The 20,067-nt window shown below is 32.5% G+C and overlaps 1 protein-coding gene and 1 long non-coding RNA gene across 2 annotated transcripts; both read right to left on the bottom strand.

Annotated features, from left to right (window-relative positions):
• Positions 1-2,974: 2,974 nt before the first annotated feature.
• On the bottom strand, positions 2,975-4,752 carry LOC143070797 (uncharacterized). Its single transcript, XR_012976708.1, has 2 exons — positions 4,552-4,752; positions 2,975-3,411 (listed from the first exon to the last, which is right to left on the bottom strand). It is a non-coding gene; the product is annotated as an uncharacterized LOC143070797 (long non-coding RNA).
• Positions 4,753-11,505: 6,753 nt separating this feature from the next.
• On the bottom strand, positions 11,506-16,921 carry LOC143073184 (uncharacterized). Its single transcript, XM_076248536.1, has 3 exons — positions 16,766-16,921; positions 16,083-16,355; positions 11,506-13,646 (listed from the first exon to the last, which is right to left on the bottom strand). The coding sequence occupies exons 1-3, from the start codon at positions 16,904-16,906 to the stop codon at positions 13,062-13,064; spliced, it is 999 nt and encodes a 332-aa protein (XP_076104651.1). The 5' UTR covers positions 16,907-16,921; the 3' UTR covers positions 11,506-13,061.
• Between the last annotated feature and the right edge of the window lie 3,146 nt (positions 16,922-20,067).

The raw sequence follows: 20,067 nt of genomic DNA on the forward strand, positions 1-20,067 counted from the left end.
AAGTAAGAGTTAGTATGATTATCAACTCATGATTTTCAAACAATTACACTCAAAGATGTAAGTATTAATTGGAATCAACTCTAGTCTTCATTTACCACAGTTAATATCTCACAAATGACATTTTACATAACTAAATAGACACGATTTATTACACACCTAACTGAATACACATATGTTTGACCTCAATAATAAACCTGTAAATGTATTATTATTTTGATCATCACTAAATTTAGTTATTCTGTTCATTTTTTGTGAAAGCGGAATGACTTTTCTATATGACAGAAAATTAAAAAAAAACATGCATAACAAATGCAAGCAGATTTTGTTTCATTAAAGTCATTTTATCTACTGAAAAAACAAATGCTAATTATTTTTGTAAATTGACCGAAATGCAATAATATGCCATGTTTCTATTCATAGTTTGTTTGTTGTCCCTCGTAGCCGAAAGAAAGACTGACGTATGGTAAGAAATGCTTTTTGAATGGACAAACTAAAGTTGGCAAAAAATACCAAGCTCAAATTCAAAACTCGAAAGTCGAAGTTGAACTGATAACGTCATGACACAATTCCAAGACAAAGAAAAGTCAAACAAGTCAACAAAACACAGAATAGACAATACCGAAAAAAATAAACCCAACAAAAACTGTGGGTGATTTTAACTACTCCAGAAGGATAAACTGTCCCTTCTCAAAAAAGGACGTCGGTTATGTTGGTACACATTCGGTGGAAAATCACAATTGAGGAAAAGAGAACGAGATTTTGGTAACGACTATTGAACCATACCAGTTTAAACATGCAACCAGCATACACTAGTATTATGTTACTAAAATGCCACAATTTTCTATCAGTTTCGTAGGACGATTTAAGGCGCGGGACCTCGTACAGACTTCCGCGATCTAACTTTTCTCATTGAAGGACAATGACCGGACAAATCAAATATAGAAAGTGTGACTTGATAGGGTAACATATTTTCCCTCAGACTGTTACCTTGCCATAAGGTCGTTGAGGTAAAAAGGTTGTTCGGTCTGTGTTAAGTATATATGTATATACATTTCATGTGAGATGGAGATTATTTTATATAGTAATATTTGCAAGATAATTAGAATTAGGTTTTTTTAGCTCGCCTGGTCCGAAGGGCCAAGTGAGCTTTTCTCATCACTTGGCGTCTGTCGTCCGTCGTCCGTCGTCCGTCGTCGTCGTCGTTTTAACTTTTACAAAAATCTTCTTCTCTGAAACTACTTGGGCAAATTAAACCAAACTTTGCCACAATCATTATTGGGGTATCTAGTTTTAAAAAAATGTCCAGTGACACGGCCAACCGAATAAGGTGGCCGCCATGGCTAAAAATAGAACAAAGAAGTAAAATGTTAATTTTGGCTTATATCTCTGAAACCAAAGCATTTAGAGAAAATCTGATAGAGGTAAAATAAAATTGTTTATGAGGTCAAGATCTAACTGCTCTGAAATTTTAAGACGAATCGGACAACTCGTTGTTAGTTTGCTGCCCCTGCATTGGTAATTTTAAGGAAAATTTGCCGTTCATGGTTATTATCTTGAATATTATTATAGATATAGATAAACTGTAAACAACAATAATGTTCAGCAAAGTGAGATCTACAAATAAGTCAATATGACCAAAATGGTCAGTTGACCCCTAAGGAGTTATTGCCGTCGTCGTTTTAACTTTTACAAAAATCTTCTCCTCTAAAACCACTGAGACAAATTTAACCAAACTTGTCCACAATCATCATAAGGGTATTTAGTTTTAAAATTGTGTCCGATGACCCCGCTAGCAAACCAAGATGGCCGACATGACTAAAAATAGTACATAGGGTAAAATTGTAGATTTTGGCTCATATCTCTGAAACCAAAGCAGTTAGAGCTAATCTGACATGGGATAAACTGTTTATCAGGTCAAGATATATCTGCCCTGAAATTTTCAGATGAATTTGACAACCCGTTGTTCGGTTGCTGCCCCTGAATTGTTAATTTTAAGGAAATTTGGCCGTTCATGGTTATTATTTTGAATATCATTATAGATAGAGATAAACTGTAAACAGCAATAATGTTCAGCAAAGTAAGATCTAAAAATAAGTCAACATGACCAAAATCGTCAGTTGACCCCTAAGGAGTTATTGCTCTTTATAGTAAATTTTTAACCATTTTTCGTAAACTTTTGTAATTTTTTTACAAAAATCTTCTCCTCTGAAACTACTTAGACAAATTTAACCAAACTTGTCCACAATCATCATAAGAGTATTTAGATTTAAAATTGTGTCTGATATTCCTGCATGCCAAACCAAGATGGCCGACATGACTAAAGATAGTACATAGGGTAAAATGCAGTTTTTGGCTCATATCTCTGAAACCATATTGTCATTCAGGCAACCCATTGTTGGGTTGTTGCCCCTGAATTGGTAATTTTAAGAAAATTCTGCAGCCTTTGGTTATTATCTTGAATATTATTATAGATAGAAATAAACTGTAAATAGCAATAATGTACAGCAAAGTAAGACCTGAAATAAGTCAACATGACCAAAAATGACCCCCTAAGGAGTTGTAGCCCTTTATAGTAAATTTTTTAACAATTTTCATAAAATTTGAAAATTTTTACAAACATTTTCAACTCACTATTCGGCCAAGTTCATTATAGATAGAGATAATTGTAAGCAGCAAGAATGTTCAGTAAAGTAAGATCTACAAACACATCACCATCACCAAAACACAATTGTGTCATGAATCCATCCGTGTTCTTTGTTTAATATGAACATAGACTAAGGTAAGCAACACCGGCTCTTTAGAGCCTCTAGTTGAAATTTAACCTTTTTTTCATCATTCAAAATGTTAAGTGACCGCTTCTCATCTGCTTATTTTGTTTATTTGGTTCTTCATAATATTTGATTGTAAATACATTTCTATACTTTTGATTAAAAATATTATGTTGTAAACTGCATAGAGTAATTTCCATACCATATCATATAATATATTTTTTAATTTCTTTATATATAGATTAATGACTAAATATATCAAATAACTACAGATGTATCTGAAAGATATGCAATACAAGTGTTTACATTGCGAATCAGTAACATGGTACAGAAACAATGTTTGGTTGGGTTTTTCAAATTTACTTCATTCTAAATATTCAACTTTTGGTCCGAACAAAAAGTGTAGTCCTATCTGTACAAGCCTTGAAATCCCTGCTCTGATCAATGGTAAAATTCCTGTATCACGTCGTCGATGAACGACGTCTTCCAGTACATTTATTCTCTCGTGTATTTCCTCGATAACCCTGTAAACTTCCCGAGTTTCCTTAATTATATCTCCAAATGAGTCTTTTAAGTGCTCCCTATTTTCTGCAAGGCCTTTTTTAACACTATCAAAGTAAGATTGAAGCCTGGTTACTGTGTCCTTCAAAAGGAAAATAATAATTGTCTATACTAGTATCAACATATTTGTCTATAAAACAATAGTCAAGTCTTGAATTCGTGTCAGATTTTCAAAATTGTCATAATAATAATAATAATAATAAATTCTTTATTTAAAGAGGGTAACTCAATTAGAAATAGTCTAATTTTCATTGAGGCCCTCAAACAAAATACATGCATAGAGTTAACATTCATACATTCATACATTAATTTACAATATATATTACTAGTATATACACAATTCAATCATTGAAATATATAAAGGGTAATAAATGACAATATTTGATATAGTTTTGTTAGAGGAAAACAAATTAGTTGACTTGCATATAATTTTCAAGAAAATGATTATAACTATGTTTCTTGAATAATTCCACATTAGGACATTTCTTTATTTCGAGTGGTAAATTATTCCATACTTTGGTTGCAGAATAATGAAAAGATTTTTTATAAAAATTTGTACTTGGTCTTGGAACAAAAAGATCATTATTAGAGACAGATCGTAAGTTGTGGCGTTGCACATCATCAATATTTAGTATTGCTAAGTAATCAGGTGTTAGCCCATTTACAATTTTATACATTAGAATTGATTGTTGGTATTTTATTCTTTTGGTAAAAGATAGCCATTTTAAAGAAGAAAACATGAAATTAGATGGAATAGAAATATCGCATTCCAGTATAATTCTTGCTACTCTTTTTTGAAGTTTTATGATTCTATCTGAATCTTTTTGTAATAAATTTCCCCAAACTGAACTACAATAGTCTATATATGGTAGAATATATGCATTATAAAATAGTTGCCTTGTGTGTATTGGCAAATATACCTTAATTTTATATAAAAGTGATACTTTAGATGAGATAATTTTACATATACGATCAACATGATCGTCATCTTACATATCTGAAACCAGTCTTTTGATAGTAAAACTTAAACTTGTTTTTTAGGAATTCACATTGAAATATGTATACATTTAATTGACATAACTTATCATTTGCTTTGTCGAGAAGATATTTTTTTAATCTAGTAACTATAACAGTTCATAATTCCTAATCTGTATATGGTTCTATGCTTTTATCGTATACATGTTATTGTTTGAAAAAATATAAAAAAATATGCTGAACTTACAACCATGTTGTCCTTATTGGTTATCAGTGTTTCGATCGTAGAACTCTGACGCTTTACTTCATCTTGCAAAACGATTATGCTGTGATAAAAATATGCCGTAGTTATAACTAGACAGAATGATAACACAATACATCCGTCTTTTACCTCCATTGCAATGGGGGAAATAAAACTGTTACGTCATAGCAACTACTAAACATTTACCCTTTGTCTTTATTCAATTATCTAAATATAAGTTACATAATACATGCATGTGATTTTAAAATGATCGGCCGATATTTTGAACGTTATTCGATATTTTTATAAAGGGAAAATTTAAAATATAAAATTAAAAATTAAAAACTACTTCGTCTGTTGTCCTTTTGACATATTCTTCATTTCCATTCTCAATGTTATATTGTAACTACTTTCGCTTTACCAGTCGAAGTAGCTGAATGGATTCTTCTTGAAGTAAAATGTTCCTTGAAACGGTAGTATAAGACGTCATTTGTTATTCGCACAGTTCGAATAATCATCGTGATGGTCGATACAGTGTGCCGGTTTTTTGTTTGTTTTACGACAAAGATAGGTATTTATAATCGCAAAGGGTATGTTTAAGACGCAAGTAAAACTGGATTAAACCCAAAACATTTTGTGCCTGCACTATGTCCGGCTTTCTGAAGAATGTGTTATTCGTTGGTGAGTGTATCAGTGTTTATGTCTGTTTTTATTAGAAGATTCTCTAGTTGTTGGTGGATATAGTATTATAATGTGCGGTTCTTTTTGGCGATTTATATCATCATTTTTTATGCAACCACAAAATATCAGTGGTTCAGCAGTTATGAAAACAGCTATGTATTGTTGGAGTCAGTAAAAATTTCAAAATAATATGTACATATCAATACATTTTCTCCTGTCTGGAACAATTTTTTTCATATAGTTATAGACGTTAAAATATTTTTGGTCTTTTCGAAAATTTTGTTTGTGCTGTATTTAGCCCCTTCTACAACTAAATTTGTTTTACATGCACACGTTTAATAATTGCGGTTTCTATCCAATGCAATCATAGGCTTGAACGTAGTTTTCAATTTAGACTTGATTTTATAAAAAAAATCGTGTGGGCTTATATCATATAGTCTTTAAATTTAAGAGTATTTCCTAAATTGAGATAAATTATATGGCCTTCCAAATTCCGTTTCGATCACTAACTTCACAGAAGAGACATTTATTGTCAAAATCCGGATCTGGTGTTCAATTTTTTTGCACCTTATGTTTGTGGTTTAACATCTTTGCCGCAAGTTTATTGTTTTCTGTTTAGTATTACATTAATATTAAGATCTATTTTGTTACATCTTGTGATCAATTTATTTGGTAATCACCAATGGCAGTCAGCAGGGTTTAAGAACATCAGTTGTTCGACCTGTTAGTCAAATGCGTTTTGTTAAAATATACTTTTTGACTTTTTTGGTCTTTTTGAAAATGTTGCTTGTGCTGTACTTAGACCCTTCTCCAACGAAATTTGTTTTACATGCACTCGTATAAAACTACTATAGATCAGCGTCATGTTTACATTGTATAACCAAATTCGCTTGGGTATTGTCCCCCTCTTTTCTATCTTGTAATATCGTATAGATAAGTACAAGAACACATTCAATCGTTAAAATAAAAAAATAAAAAATTCTTCAAAAAATTCAAACACAAACAGACAAAACAAAGATAAAAGGGGGACGAAAAAGGCATTATGCAGCATTATTTTTTTTTTGGGGGTAGGCCTGGTCTTATATTAATCAGGCATTTTTAACGTTTTTTTTTTGTAGTTTTTAATTTATGTATATTCGAAGTCACAAACGAACTTTGCAAGACAAATACTATTTGACTACCTAGCTGTTAATATCCGAAGGATGCTATTTGATTGATTTTTAATACACAATTTCTTATATTCAAGGATCAAAATGTGACTTTATCGTAACTTTGTCTTTCAAGACATTGTTTTTCTCTAATAGTTGAGAATGAAAATGTGGAATGTATCGAAGAGACAACATCTCTAACAAAGCCACCAACGTCTTTAACATCCGAATTATGTTTTCCTAGCTTACCATTGTGTAATAATCATTCATTGTTTTCTGACAATACCAGCTGTTTAATTTCTTTTTTCTTGTGTATCTTTATTTAACTAGTTTTATAATAAATTGTATGTTTTTGCAAATGAGCGATTTAAACATGATAAGGGCCTGTATGTAGTCGATTCTACGGCATCTTAGTATATTGGAAATATTTTTGGCATGAATCTGTCTGCTCTGAAGTTCGGCGATTAGCAGTTGTCGTTGGAGCCGTAAACCTGTCTCGAAAGTTACGTTGCGTTATCAAAGGGTAGTGACGGGGCGTTGTCACTACTCTTTTGTTTAAGACATGAAATACATTTATTGAAAATACCTGAAATAATTTACCTGGTTTAACCCAGGGAAGTATACACAAGGGGCCCTGTGTTTACAATGATTCATCGTCCAGGGATAAACAGTGTACTCTATTATAAAACAAAATCCAATTTTCTCTATTTTATCAAATAAGTTACATTCAGACAAAAATTGCGTACTAACAATATAACATTCTAAATAAGATATAATAAATCACTTCTTATTGATCTGGTCATGAATGGTCACCAACAAGTTCCATCTGCCTGTCCGTCAGTATACTTCGTTTCATTTCCCTTTTTTTTAGTTATTTAACGTCAGGTTTTTGTGCGGAATACTAGTATATATAGTTTCGCAGCCTCTAACTATCAGATTTGAGACGTGTAATCCTGTGCCTTGTGCGCGTTGAAGAACACTTGCAACAACCCTTTGAGTGATCTTTTGATGGACTGTTGTAAGGCGAAATGTCTTACAAAAACGTTTAACACAACTGTCATCTGAAATCGATACGGGAGATGAAATCTGATCGGAGGAATGCTTATTGGTTTGACGTGTTGGTAAATATATTTCCTTTTTTAATTTTTCAGTTCTCCTTTTGTAATATGAGATCGAATCAGTCAACCAAATGGTTACCTTGTTTCACTTCCAATGTTGACATTCTTTTCCTTTTAATGGCACAACACGTATAGGTCTTGCAGAACACATATCTAGATAAGGGATTCAATTGGAGTTCACATGAATACGGATTTAATGAGGTCAAATTATTCACTTGCAAGTTTAAAACTCATTAGCGATGTTTCTTCGCCTTTTAAAGAAAAAAATGCCTCTTTAATGAAGCGACTTATTATTTCACTGTATTACTACCATTAATGATAAATAAAACAAAATCATATTTTATTTGTTCTCTAACTAGTTTCTAATGCCCCTTTATTAATTCAGAGCACACATTACTATTTAAGTATCTATTTTGACGACGGTTGTGCTATTTCTAAGCATGTACAGGTCAAATAATGAATTTCGTCAAAACAATTTTTTTTCCAATTTGATGTCCCATTGTATATTTTCAAAACTAAAACTACAATGTTTTGTTAGTGTACATTTAATATTTTGACACTAAAATCATCGATAGTTGGAAACACAATTTGTCAATAATGCTTATGTTATCCATTCTTTGTTATGTTGATGTCAACCTCTCCGACACAAAGAAAGAAAAAAGTTCAAGAGCTTTAACAACCCTGTTCTGCTTAGATAATTAATATAAAAATATGATTCAAATTGTGCAACTACGTAACTGAATCAAACCTTAATCAATCCCATGAGCCATCCTCTTGACTTTCTAAGCCTTTTAGAAGTATGCACTTAGATTCACCATAACCACACATGAGTCCACCTCCCTGTGTGTTTATGGGCTTTGGGTTGGTCAAAATCTTATTTGCTCTGTACTCTTGATATTGCTTGTTTTCATTCGTATAGCATAACAGATAAAACAGCAACAATGATCAGCATATCACGGATTTTGTCGAGCCTTCGACTTTAGTCGAAAAAGCGAGACATAGCGGTCCTACATTCCGCCGCCGTCGTCGTCGTCGTCGTCGGCGGCGGCGGCGGCGGCGTCCACAAACATTCACTCTGTTTTTGAAATTTTAATAACTTTCTTAAACTATACTGGATTTCTACCAAACTTGGACAGAAGCTTGTTTATGATCATAAGATAGTATCCAGAAGTAAATTTTGTAAAAATAAAATTCCATTTTTTTCGTATTTTACTTATAAATGGATTAGTTTTTCTGCCAGGAAATATTACATTCACTCTGTTGTTAAAGTTTTTCAAAGTTTAATAACTTTCCTATAGTATTTGGATTTGTACCAAACTTGTACAGAGGCTTGATTATGATCAAAAGCTAGTATCTAGACAGAAATTTTGTTAAAATTTTGTACTTGTGGATCTTTATTATACTTATAAATGGACTTAGTTTTTCTTCCAGTAAACATTACATACAGTCTGCAGTTAAAGTTTTTAAAACATTTATTAGATTCATAAACTATCCTGGATTTTTACCAAACTTGGACAGAAGTTTCTTTCAGTCAAAAGATAATATTTAGAATAAAATTGAGAAAGGAAATGGGGAATGTGGCAAAGAATATTTTTATTGATTTTTTCCCTCACTTTTGTTGAGACTGTGATTAACAGCAAAAGTAGGCGAGACACTGGGTTCCGCGGAACCCTTACGAAATTTTAAATAAGTCAACAGTGACCTATAGTTGTTAATGTCTGTGGCATTCTGGTCATACCACATCTTCTTTTTTTATATGAACAAAATAGTTATAAACTCTGAAAAAAGACTTAGGAAGGGAGGAAACTCACAAACAAGTTTTAACCACGCCACATTTGTTTTGTACATATTCCAAGCCCGGTGCCTGTGTTTTTATTTTTGTTCATGTTTGTCATGTAAATGTCCTTTGGTTTTGTAAGTCTTTTTTCTCTCATTTGGTTTTGATTGTTATTGTCTTGTTTTTCGTCAATGATTTTGTAATATAAATGATTGATTGATTGATTGTTCGTTGCCTAACATCCAGTGGCAAATATATCATAAGTGTTCAAGACGAGAACAAATTTACTAATCAATTCAATTGGTCGATCTTGTACTGATAGAAGCCATCCGGGATGATGGTCGGGGAAATTTGGACTGCCACTGGAGAATAAGGGTATATTGGATAGGGACAGAAATTTGGCCGTAAAGCAGGCCAACGACAAACCACCAAGGGATTGTTTGTTGCAAGGGTTCTTTGCGTGTAAAGAGCGTGGCACTCTCTTTACACGAGGCATCGGAATAAACGTCCCCATTCTGACCGGACTTGGCTGCAAACTTGATACATCCCTCACAGCTAAACGGACGCCCCACTTTGACAAGCGTTTTACTGCCGGTCGGAAGAAGACCAAGTGACCATATTTGTATTCCCAAGTCAACCCTGGGGGCGTAAAATATATGATTAAGGATTCTAGTTTTCTCTTAAATTATTTCCCATTTTTTCATGTCTGCGCCTTTTAAAAACGACTATACGGTAAGAGCTTTCTGATAGTTGAAGGTTGTTTGATGATCTATAATTTTTTTCATGTCATTTGAACTGTGATACGACATCTTCTGGACAAAATATACCTAAACTCAATTTTATTTTGGGATAAATTTATTTAACATATATCTGATTAAACTCGCATTTGATAAGTTTCAGATTCATTCAGCCGTTCAACAATCTTGTTATATATTTCATCTTAGTTTCTCAACCTTATGCTAACCTTATGCTATATAAGAAGCTTAAAAGAGTAAAAATAACAAAATACCGAACTCCAAAGAAAATTCAAAATGGAAAGTGCTTTATCAAATGACAGATCAAAAACTGAAACATATCAAACGAATGGAAAACAACTAATATACCTTACTTTGTAAAACACATTTGTTTTATAGAGAACGGCATTTTAAGGCTACTCTACATCTGGAAATATCGAAGTAGTATGAATGAACAATACTCCTTGCGTAACTGACCCCTTTTATAATATTGAACGTAAAAACTTGGTAGCGCCAGTCATCTTTAATTACTTCCATTAAACCAAAAATGATTGTCTTAATCATATGATGATCTTGCGTTTGTTTAAATGCTGGACAATTATTTCACTAATCTAGACACAAGATGTATTAAAGGTAGATATTGTATGAAAAACGATTATTATTATTCAATGTTAGCATTGTTACCTCTGTATGGGAAATTATATCAGCTAATTATAAATATTCGAAAGAAATCAACAGATGTACATTTAGTAATTTGATATACATGTTAAAAAAGATAACCCAAATTCATTGAAATAAGTTTTAATATTTCCAACGATTCCAAATTACATTCGTTATAGACAAATTGTAAAAAAAAATAAAATAATGATAAATAATATTTATTTATCATTATGAAAACCAGAAATAGTAAGTTTGATTTGTTTTTTTTGGTCATTGAATAGAACAGTTCAACTATATATTAACCGACCAACGAATTTGTATTCATCGACAATGTCTCATTAATGTCCAAGATAAAATATTAAATTACAACCATCATATGTTTTATCCGAATAACATCTGACGCCAACTGTGATAAATTCAGCAATCAACAAAAACTATGGATTCAGTTCACATTCTGTCAAATCCACGACGCGTATTTTGACAATATAAGAAAATATACAGTAAACCGCAGAAAACATTTTCTAAAGGGTGGGATTGGATGGGGTTTTGTGTTCCCTTAGTTCAAATGGCGCAGTGAACAAATCCCGAAAAGCAGGCAGTTTTATATCAAATGAAACCGGGACAAAATGTTTTGTAAAAGAAAGACGCTCAAATCCATAAAAAAATAAAGATAAGTTAACTCTTTTTTAGCAGACGATTACCTCAGTATATTAAATTGATATAATACTTAATGATTAAATCTTATTAAAGAAAATTAATATGTATGCATTTATTGATTAAAATATACAGCTTTATATGCTCTGTTGGATAGCTTTTGTGTAATACAAATTTAGCAATATGTATAGGTTTTCGAAAAATTCTTTTTATTACGTTAAATTATTTACGAGCTTTTTGTTCATATGATAGCATATTTAAACTTTTGCCATTTGAAGGTAAAGTTAAATATGTTTTTTCTAGCTTCAGTATATAATTATTACAACTTTTAGTATACATAATGTAGTATGCAATGAGTTGGTATGCATGCATTCACATATCCCATCGGATTTAAAAAAAATAAGGATAGTGTAATGCTACTGATATTTTCAATATAAAAAATATATTATAAATTATATAAAACATTTGACATTGTTGTGGGGTCATGAAGAAATTGAAATGAAGGCACGAATTTATCAGATACAGTTGATCCAGGTCACAATTTATAAAAGCAAACCGTTATTGGTCAAATTACGGTTTTCAACACATTTTTGTTGTGATTAAGGTTGTAGCACGGTGTTGGATGGTATGTCCCTATTTTTGACGTTTTTGTCTGTTGTCACAGTGTTATGTCTGTTGGGTTTGTTCACACATTGTTGTCAATATAATGGAAATTATCTGTACCAAGTCAGGAATATGACAGTTGTTATCCATTCGTTTGATGAGTTTGTGCTTTTGATTTTGCAATCTGATTAGGGACTTTTCGTTTTTGAATTTTCCTCGGAGTTCAGTATTCTTGTGATTTTACTTTTTAACAGGCTAACAAAACAAGGTAATAATCCGGCGGAAGCTATCTCACTCTGTCCAAAAACATTTATTCTGATTCTGATATGCATAGAACTAGCTCTTACTTACATGTTAAGACATTGATTGATGTATTGTAAGCAGCAAAGCACTGTCTGTAGAATTCTTAAAGTAAATATGGTAGCTAGACGTTAAAAATCAATACTTGCATTTAATTTAACTATATTTTTCCATTTTAGGCATGGAACATTTGTTTTTTTCTTTTTTCTTGTGTTTAAGACCTTATTCCTAATTAGAGTATCCTTAATATTTCATCTTTATGGTCCCTTATCCATCAAATCTTTCAAAAGTTGTCATTTGTATGAAATATCTCCCTCGTGATAAGAGTATAGAGGGAACAACTCGTGAAAAAAGTTATCGTTTGATTATTGGGTAAGAGCAAGAACATATGAAAAAGTGAAAATAAAATAAAAATCTTTAACAACATAAAATTTGGGTCTAGGCCATAAGTTTACATTTTGTGAGATGAATACTTGAAGAGGGTGTCAGTATATGTTTCTGTTAAATGATTTTTCTTTTTTATGGTGTTAGTAAAACTTGACCTATTTCTCATCATTGTTAATTATAAGATATCTAGTATGGATTTAAAATGTGATGTCATTTACATATGAACGCAATAATTGTAAATCCTGCCTGTTGTCATTATTTCAACAATGCACACGAGACTTTTAATTCATCATGTAACGTCGTTGTCACGGACAGTCCTGGATATAACATTGTTTTATATGGTTACCTCGTAAAAAATAGCCACGAATCGAGTTAACATAAAATTAAATAGATATATTCAATACGAGTATTGCATAACATATATAGCAGTGTTGGCTTATTCACAATGGACGTTTTACTCTATATATCCAGCGACTGGCCCAAGAAAAAAGTTTAGTCCGAACTGTACAAGTCTTGACACTCCTTCCCTAATTAATGATATAATTCCGCTATCACGCCTTCGATTAATGCTGTCTTCCAAATTATTTAACCGACCATGTATACGCTCTATTACCCTGTAAACTTCTCGCGTTTCCTTAAATATATTTCCAAATGTTTCAATCAAATGTCCTTTATTTTCCACAAGACCTTCTTTTACATTAAAGTAATTAGATTGAAGCTTTGTGACAGTTTCCTTCAAATCTTGAATTTGTTTCATATTTTCGGTTTTCATCATTAAAATGGTGGTTTCTGTGTGCACCTTATCCCTCTCCATCGCCTTTAAAATCAATGTAGTCGATTCTGCCTTGTTTATTATAGACGACAAACTATTTCTTATTTCAAAATCGGTTTCCTTTAACGACTGTATCTTGTGTTCACTTGATTCAAGCTTGTGTTTGATGGATACGACTATATCTTGTAGTTCCGAAGTTTCATCAATGAAATTTATAAATGTATTATCCAGCTCATTCAACTTTAACTTTTGCTGTTGCAATTCATCCTGCAATGTACAAACAACATATTAATTTAAGTATACATCGTTTTGAGCTAACTGATAACATATTTTAATTACTTTCCACATGACTTCATCTTTATTTTTCATCATACGACTTTAGAAGACTTTCATGACAAGATAATAATTAAAAAGAGATATTGGTGAAGGACTGCTGATTCTATATATGAAAAAGAAGTAGTTTTATAAACTTGTTATTTTCATTCTAAAGCGCAATAATGGCACGTGTTTCTGGAATATACTTCTAATCAAAATATGCATTATAACCGTTAAATGCATAAAGTAATGTACTCATTTGTTTTCCATTCGTTTGATTTGTTTGAACGTTTGATTTTGTTATTTGTGAATGAACTTTCAGGTTTAAATTTCCTTGGAGTTCGTTATTTTTGCTACTTTTTCTTTAGTAAATTGTGTTTTAAATTTCTGAAGCGAAATTGTCCATGTGTCAGTTGTTTCCACAAATATCACCAATTTCAGCGTGGTTTCACTATGGTTGTCGGAGGGGCATTTGGAATTTTGTATTTGAATCAACAACAACACTCATATTTCCAAGTTAATCAATCAGTTGACGAAAACATATAAGAGTACATGTGATCATTCTTAGGCCGTGTCCACACCAAACGCCGTGTACAGTAAACATGTTTACATTTGGTTTAATGTAATGTACACTAGTTTCACATTAAATTTGTTCACATCTATAAACATTGTTTAGTTACCTGTACATAAGATTTGTTCACACTTGTAAACTATATGTCATTTAAATGTTCATTACGTGGAACCGAATTCAAATTTTCGAATAACTTTTCTAGCAGTTGGGGAACGACCATTTGACTTTAAAAAAAGTGGGATGGATTTTTCAATAATTTGATTTGAAAAAAAATCGGGTCATACAGATGATGTTAATGAACAAATATTCTAAATCCAAAGTTCCCCCATACATTATAGTGTTAAATATTGAATTGGTACCGTCGAAAAAAAAAATAAATATAAACTTTCACGCGAGAAAAAATTCTGACTCAGAACCCCCTCCCCCTTTTTTTTTAAAGTAAAGTGGTTGCTCATTTAAGAAAGTCCTTTTGGATGATTGCAGTAGTTTAAAGATGTCTTGATTGCGCATTAAAAACGTAGGCTGCATCAGCGTGCTTACAGACGAATACAAAGGATTGCGATGTTAAGGATCACTACATTTCTATCTTTTCTGTTTGTGTCAAATGGTATTGTTCTCCAAGGAGTATTTGGCAAGGGCAGGGGGTTATGTTTTTGTTTATTTATTTATTTCTAATTGTATTTTAACGGATATGAGATATTACACAAACAAACAATTAACCTCATCCTTTTTCAGTAATGCATTTATAAGTGAATCGTTGTTTTATTAATGACAAGTGGCAAATATTTCTGTCAGTGTGTACGTCCAGTCGATTCAGGAAGACCTTTTCAAAGGAATTATGTGTTCGGCAATGATGATGGATGAGTCTTGATAAGGGGTTAATAAGGCTACGTAAAAATGTTTTTATAACAAATAAATATTCAAGTTTGGACAAATATTTCTGTAAAGAACTTTATTGATAAGTGTTAGAAGTATCAATTTTATATAAAAATCGTTTCTTTTTTAAATCTACATGGGAAAATTAAATTTCTGAACGCCTTGCTTTGTGTACACTTAACCTTCACATGGCATACATCGACTATCGACTGCATGTAGACAAAACATGATTTAAACTACATATAATCATTGAGTTTTATCAATGGGAACGTAACTATGTTTAGTTTATGTGTGAGTTACACTAACACAACACCGCGTTTAGGTCAATGTGAACACGGCCTTACATTACCATTTTACCATTGCCAGTTATAAATAACTTTCAATGTATTTTCCATTTATCTATATGAAGTTGATGAGTTGCAAAGAAGTTATTCAACTGATATTTAGTGCTAGAAAAATGCAGAACTAGAAGGTGAATTCAAAAAAAAAAAAAAAAATGACAAATGACCCAAACGATTTCACTTTGCAAGATGTTTTAGGAATTTTCGGTTGATTTAGTTGTTTGTAAAAAAATGAAAGCAACACTGGTATACCGCTGTTCAATAATCAAAAATTGATAAGGGGAATTAAATTCGGGTCACAAACCATAAACGATAGATCACAACAAGTATAAAAGGAAATTAACTGAAAAACGTACTGAACTTCAACAAAACAAACCCCAACATTCATAGAAACAGACAATTTGATAAAAACTGCAACATTCCTTACTTGTTACAGGACATTTTAAGAAAAAAATGGTGGGTTGGCCCTGGTAGAATAACAACCGAAACGTCCCATACATTTACGAAACTACACAAGGAAATCGCAAACGAATTATAAACTGTGCGTCACACACCATACTCTCGTTTTGTATTTGTTAAGACTATGAAAAATCAACTTACAACTGTTTTGTCCTTACTGGTTTTAAGTAAATCCTGTTCCCGCTCAATGGCCTTTATATGCAACCCATTAAGTTCTGTCTTGTTTGTCAAAGACGACAAATTATCTTTTAGTTCAATATCGGTTTCCTCTAACGACTGTGTCTTGTTTTCACATGTTTTAATCTTGTGTTTGATCGAAACAACTATTTCTTGTAGTTCCGTATTTCCATCTATGAAATTTAAAAATGTATTCTCTAGCTCATGCAATTTCAACTTTTGCTGTTGTAATTCATTCTGCAATGTATAAACATCACATTGATTGAAGTATATATACAACTTATTGAGATAACTGACAACATATTTCATTTACTTTCCATATGATTTGATCTTTATTTTTTTAAGTGCAAATAATGACACGTGTTTCTTGAATATGCTTCTGATATATATAACAGTTAAAAGTATAAGGTAATCTATACCTTTGTTTTCCATTCGTTTGATGTGTTTGAACTTTCAAGTTTTAATTTTCCTTGCACTGTGTTACTTTCTTTGGGTAGAATGTTCTATATATTTTAGAAGCGACATTGTCCATGTGTCAGATATTTAAACAAATGGCACAGATTTCAACTTCAATGAGGTAAGGTTCTGAAACATGTGAAACGAGATTACAATGCTCGCGTTTTATATTTGTTAAAAAATAAACTTACAACTGTATTGTCCCTACTGGTTTTTAGTAAATCTATCGTTGAACTCTGACGCTTAACTTCATCCTGCAGAATCAGAACGCTGTGAAAGATGTAAGCCGTAGTCAAAACTAAACACACCACAAGTCCATCTTTTGAATCCATCGTTCTTTCATAAAATATACCTGTGACATCATAGCAACTATTATATCATTGATTAACAGTGTTTGGCTATACCTGATTTGATCTTACCTGAGTATTTATTCGATATAACTTTAAATAAGGGATACATAATCAATATCAAAGAATATAATATTTGGTATGAAACATTTGTATGATTTGATACACTTGTTTTATATGTTTCTGGTTGTCAGAAAAAAGTAAAATAACAAAAAAAATCTCCAAGAAAAATTCAATACGTAAAATCCTTTATCAAATAGCAATTTCAAAAGCTCAAACACATCAAACGAATTGAAAACAACTGTCATTATTCCTGCTCAAAGGCTGCCTCTAGGAAGGACCATTCGGAATCGACCATTTGCACAAAACTCAGAAGTATGTGTCTGAAAATATGCACAAGAACAATTAAGATGTTTGGGTGTTACCTTCTGAGGGTAATGGCCTTTGATAACCTCTTGTAGTTGAAAATATTGGAAGGTGTGATGTAGATAAACTCATCATAGATATCAGGACTATATTTTGTATATACGCCAGACGCGCGTTTCGTCTACAAAAGACTCATCAGTGACGCTCGAATCCAAAAAAGTTAAAAACGCTAAATAAAGTACGATGTTGAAGAGCATTGAGGACCAAAATTCCTAAACGTTTTGCCAAATCCAGCTAAGGTAATCTATGCCTGAGGTAAAAAGCCTTAGTATTTTAAAAATTCAAAATTTTGTAAACAGTTAATTTATAAATATCACCATATCAATGATAATTCATGTCAGCAAAAAAAGTGCTGACTACTGGGCTGGTGATACCCTCGGGGAAATAAATCTCCAACAGCAGTGACATCGACCCAGTGGTTGTAAATAAACTCATCATAGATATCAGGACTAAATTTTGTATATACGCCAGACGCGCGTTTCGTCTACAAAAGACTCATCAGGGACGCTCGAATCCAAAAACGTTAAAAAGGCTAAATAAAGTACGAAGTTGAAGAGCATTGAGGACCAAAATTCCTTAATGTTTTGCCAAATCCAGCTAAAATAATCTATGCCTGAGGTGAAAAGCATTAGTATTTCAAAAATTCAAAATTTTGTAAACAGTTAATTTATAAAATATTACCATATCAATGATAATTCATGTCAGCACAATAAGTGCTGACTACTGGGCAGGTGATACCCTCGGGGAAATAAATCTCCACCAGCAGTGGCATCGACCCAGTGGTTGTAAATTAATTCATCATAGATATCAGGACTTAATTTTGTATATACGCCAGACGCGCGTTTCGTCTACAAAAGACCCATCAGTGACGCTCGAATCCAAAAAAGTTAAAAAGGCTAAATAAAGAACGAAGTTGAAGAGCATTGAGGACCAACATTCCTAAACGTTTTGCCAAATCCAGCTAATGTAATCTATGCCTGAGGTAAAAAGCCTTAGAATTTCAAAAATTCTTAATTGTGTAAACAGTTAATTTATAAATATAACCATATCAATGATAATTCATGTCAGCACAAAAAGTGCTGACTACTGGGCTGGTGATACCCTCGGGCAAATAAATCTCCACCAGCAGTGACATCGACCCAGTGGTTGTAAATAAACTCATCATAGATATCAAAACTAAATTTTGTATATACGCCAGACGTGTAATTCGTCTACAAAAGCCTCATCAGGGACGCTCGAATCCAAAAACGTTCAAAAGCATAAATAAAGTACGAAGTTGAAGAGCATTGAGGACCAAAATTCCTAAACGTTTTGCCAAACCCAACTAAAATAATCTATGCCTGAGATAAAAAGCGTTAGTATTTCAAAAATTCTAAATTTTGTAAACAGTTAATTTATAAATATAACCATATTAATGATAATTCATGTCAGCACAATAAGTGCTGACTACTGGGCTGGTGATACCCTCGGGGAAATGAATCTCCACCAGCAGTGGCATCCACCCAGTGGTTGTAAATAAATTCATCATAGATATCAGGACTAAATTTTGTATATACACCAGACGCGCATTTCGTCTACAAAAGACTCATCAGTGACGCTCGAATCCAAAAAAGTTAAAAACGCTAAATAAAGTACGAAGTTGAAGAGCATTGGGGACCAACATTCCTTAACGTTTTGCCAAATCCAGCTAAGGTAATCTATGCCTGAGGTAAAAAGCCTTAGAATTTCAAAAATTCTTAATTGTGTAAACAGTTCATTGATAAATATAACCATATCAATGATAATTCATGTCAGCACAAAAAGTGCTGACTACTGGGCTGGTGATGCCCTCGGGCAAATAAATCTCCACCAGCAGTGACATCGACCCAGTGGTTGTAAATAAACTCATCATAGATATCAAAACTAAATTTTGTATATACGCCAGACGTGCAATTCGTCTACAAAAGCCTCATCAGGGACGCTCGAATCCAAAAACGTTAAAAAGGCTAAATAAAGTACGAAGTTGAAGAGCATTGAGGACCAAAATTCCTAAACGTTTTGCCAAACCCAACTAAAATAATCTATGCCTGAGATAAAAAGCGTTAGTATTTCAAAAATTCTAAATTTTGTAAACAGTTAATTTATAAATACAACCATATTAATGATAATTCATGTCAGCACAATAAGTGCTGACTACTGGGCTGGTGATACCCTCGGGGAAATGAATCTCCACCAGCAGTGGCATCCACCCAGTGGTTGTAAATAAATTCATCATAGATATCAGGACTAAATTTTGTATATACGCCAGACGCGCATTTCGTCTACAAAAGACTCATCAGTGACGCTCGAATCCAAAAAAGTTAAAAACGCTAAATAAAGTACGAAGTTGAAGAGCATTGGGGACCAACATTCCTTAACGTTTTGCCAAATCCAGCTAAGGTAATCTATGCCTGAGGTAAAAAGCCTTAGAATTTCAAAAATTCTTAATTGTGTAAACAGTTCATTTATAAATATAACCATATCAATGATAATTCATGTCAGCACAAAAAGTGCTGACTACTGGGCTGGTGATGCCCTCGGGCAAATAAATCTCCACCAGCAGTGACATCGACCCAGTGGTTGTAAATAAACTCATCATAGATATCAAAACTAAATTTTGTATATACGCCAGACGTGCAATTCGTCTACAAAAGCCTCATCAGGGACGCTCGAATCCAAAAACGTTTAAAAGGCTAAATAAA

This window comes from Mytilus galloprovincialis, chromosome 4 (assembly GCF_965363235.1).
Source record: "Mytilus galloprovincialis chromosome 4, xbMytGall1.hap1.1, whole genome shotgun sequence".
Taxonomy (NCBI): Eukaryota; Metazoa; Mollusca; class Bivalvia; order Mytilida; family Mytilidae; genus Mytilus; species Mytilus galloprovincialis.

Bases quoted from the DNA above. Each gene is read 5' to 3' on its own strand.
- LOC143073184 (XM_076248536.1), bottom strand. From the start codon at position 16,906: ATGGATTCAAAAGATGGACTTGTGGTGTGTTTAGTTTTGACTACGGCT. The intron at 16,356-16,765 runs GTAAGTTTATTT...TATACATTGCAG, and splicing joins CCAGTAGGGACAATACAGTT to AATGAATTACAACAGCAAAA. The intron at 13,647-16,082 runs GTAAGTTGATTT...TGTACATTGCAG, and splicing joins CCAGTAAGGACAAAACAGTT to GATGAATTGCAACAGCAAAA.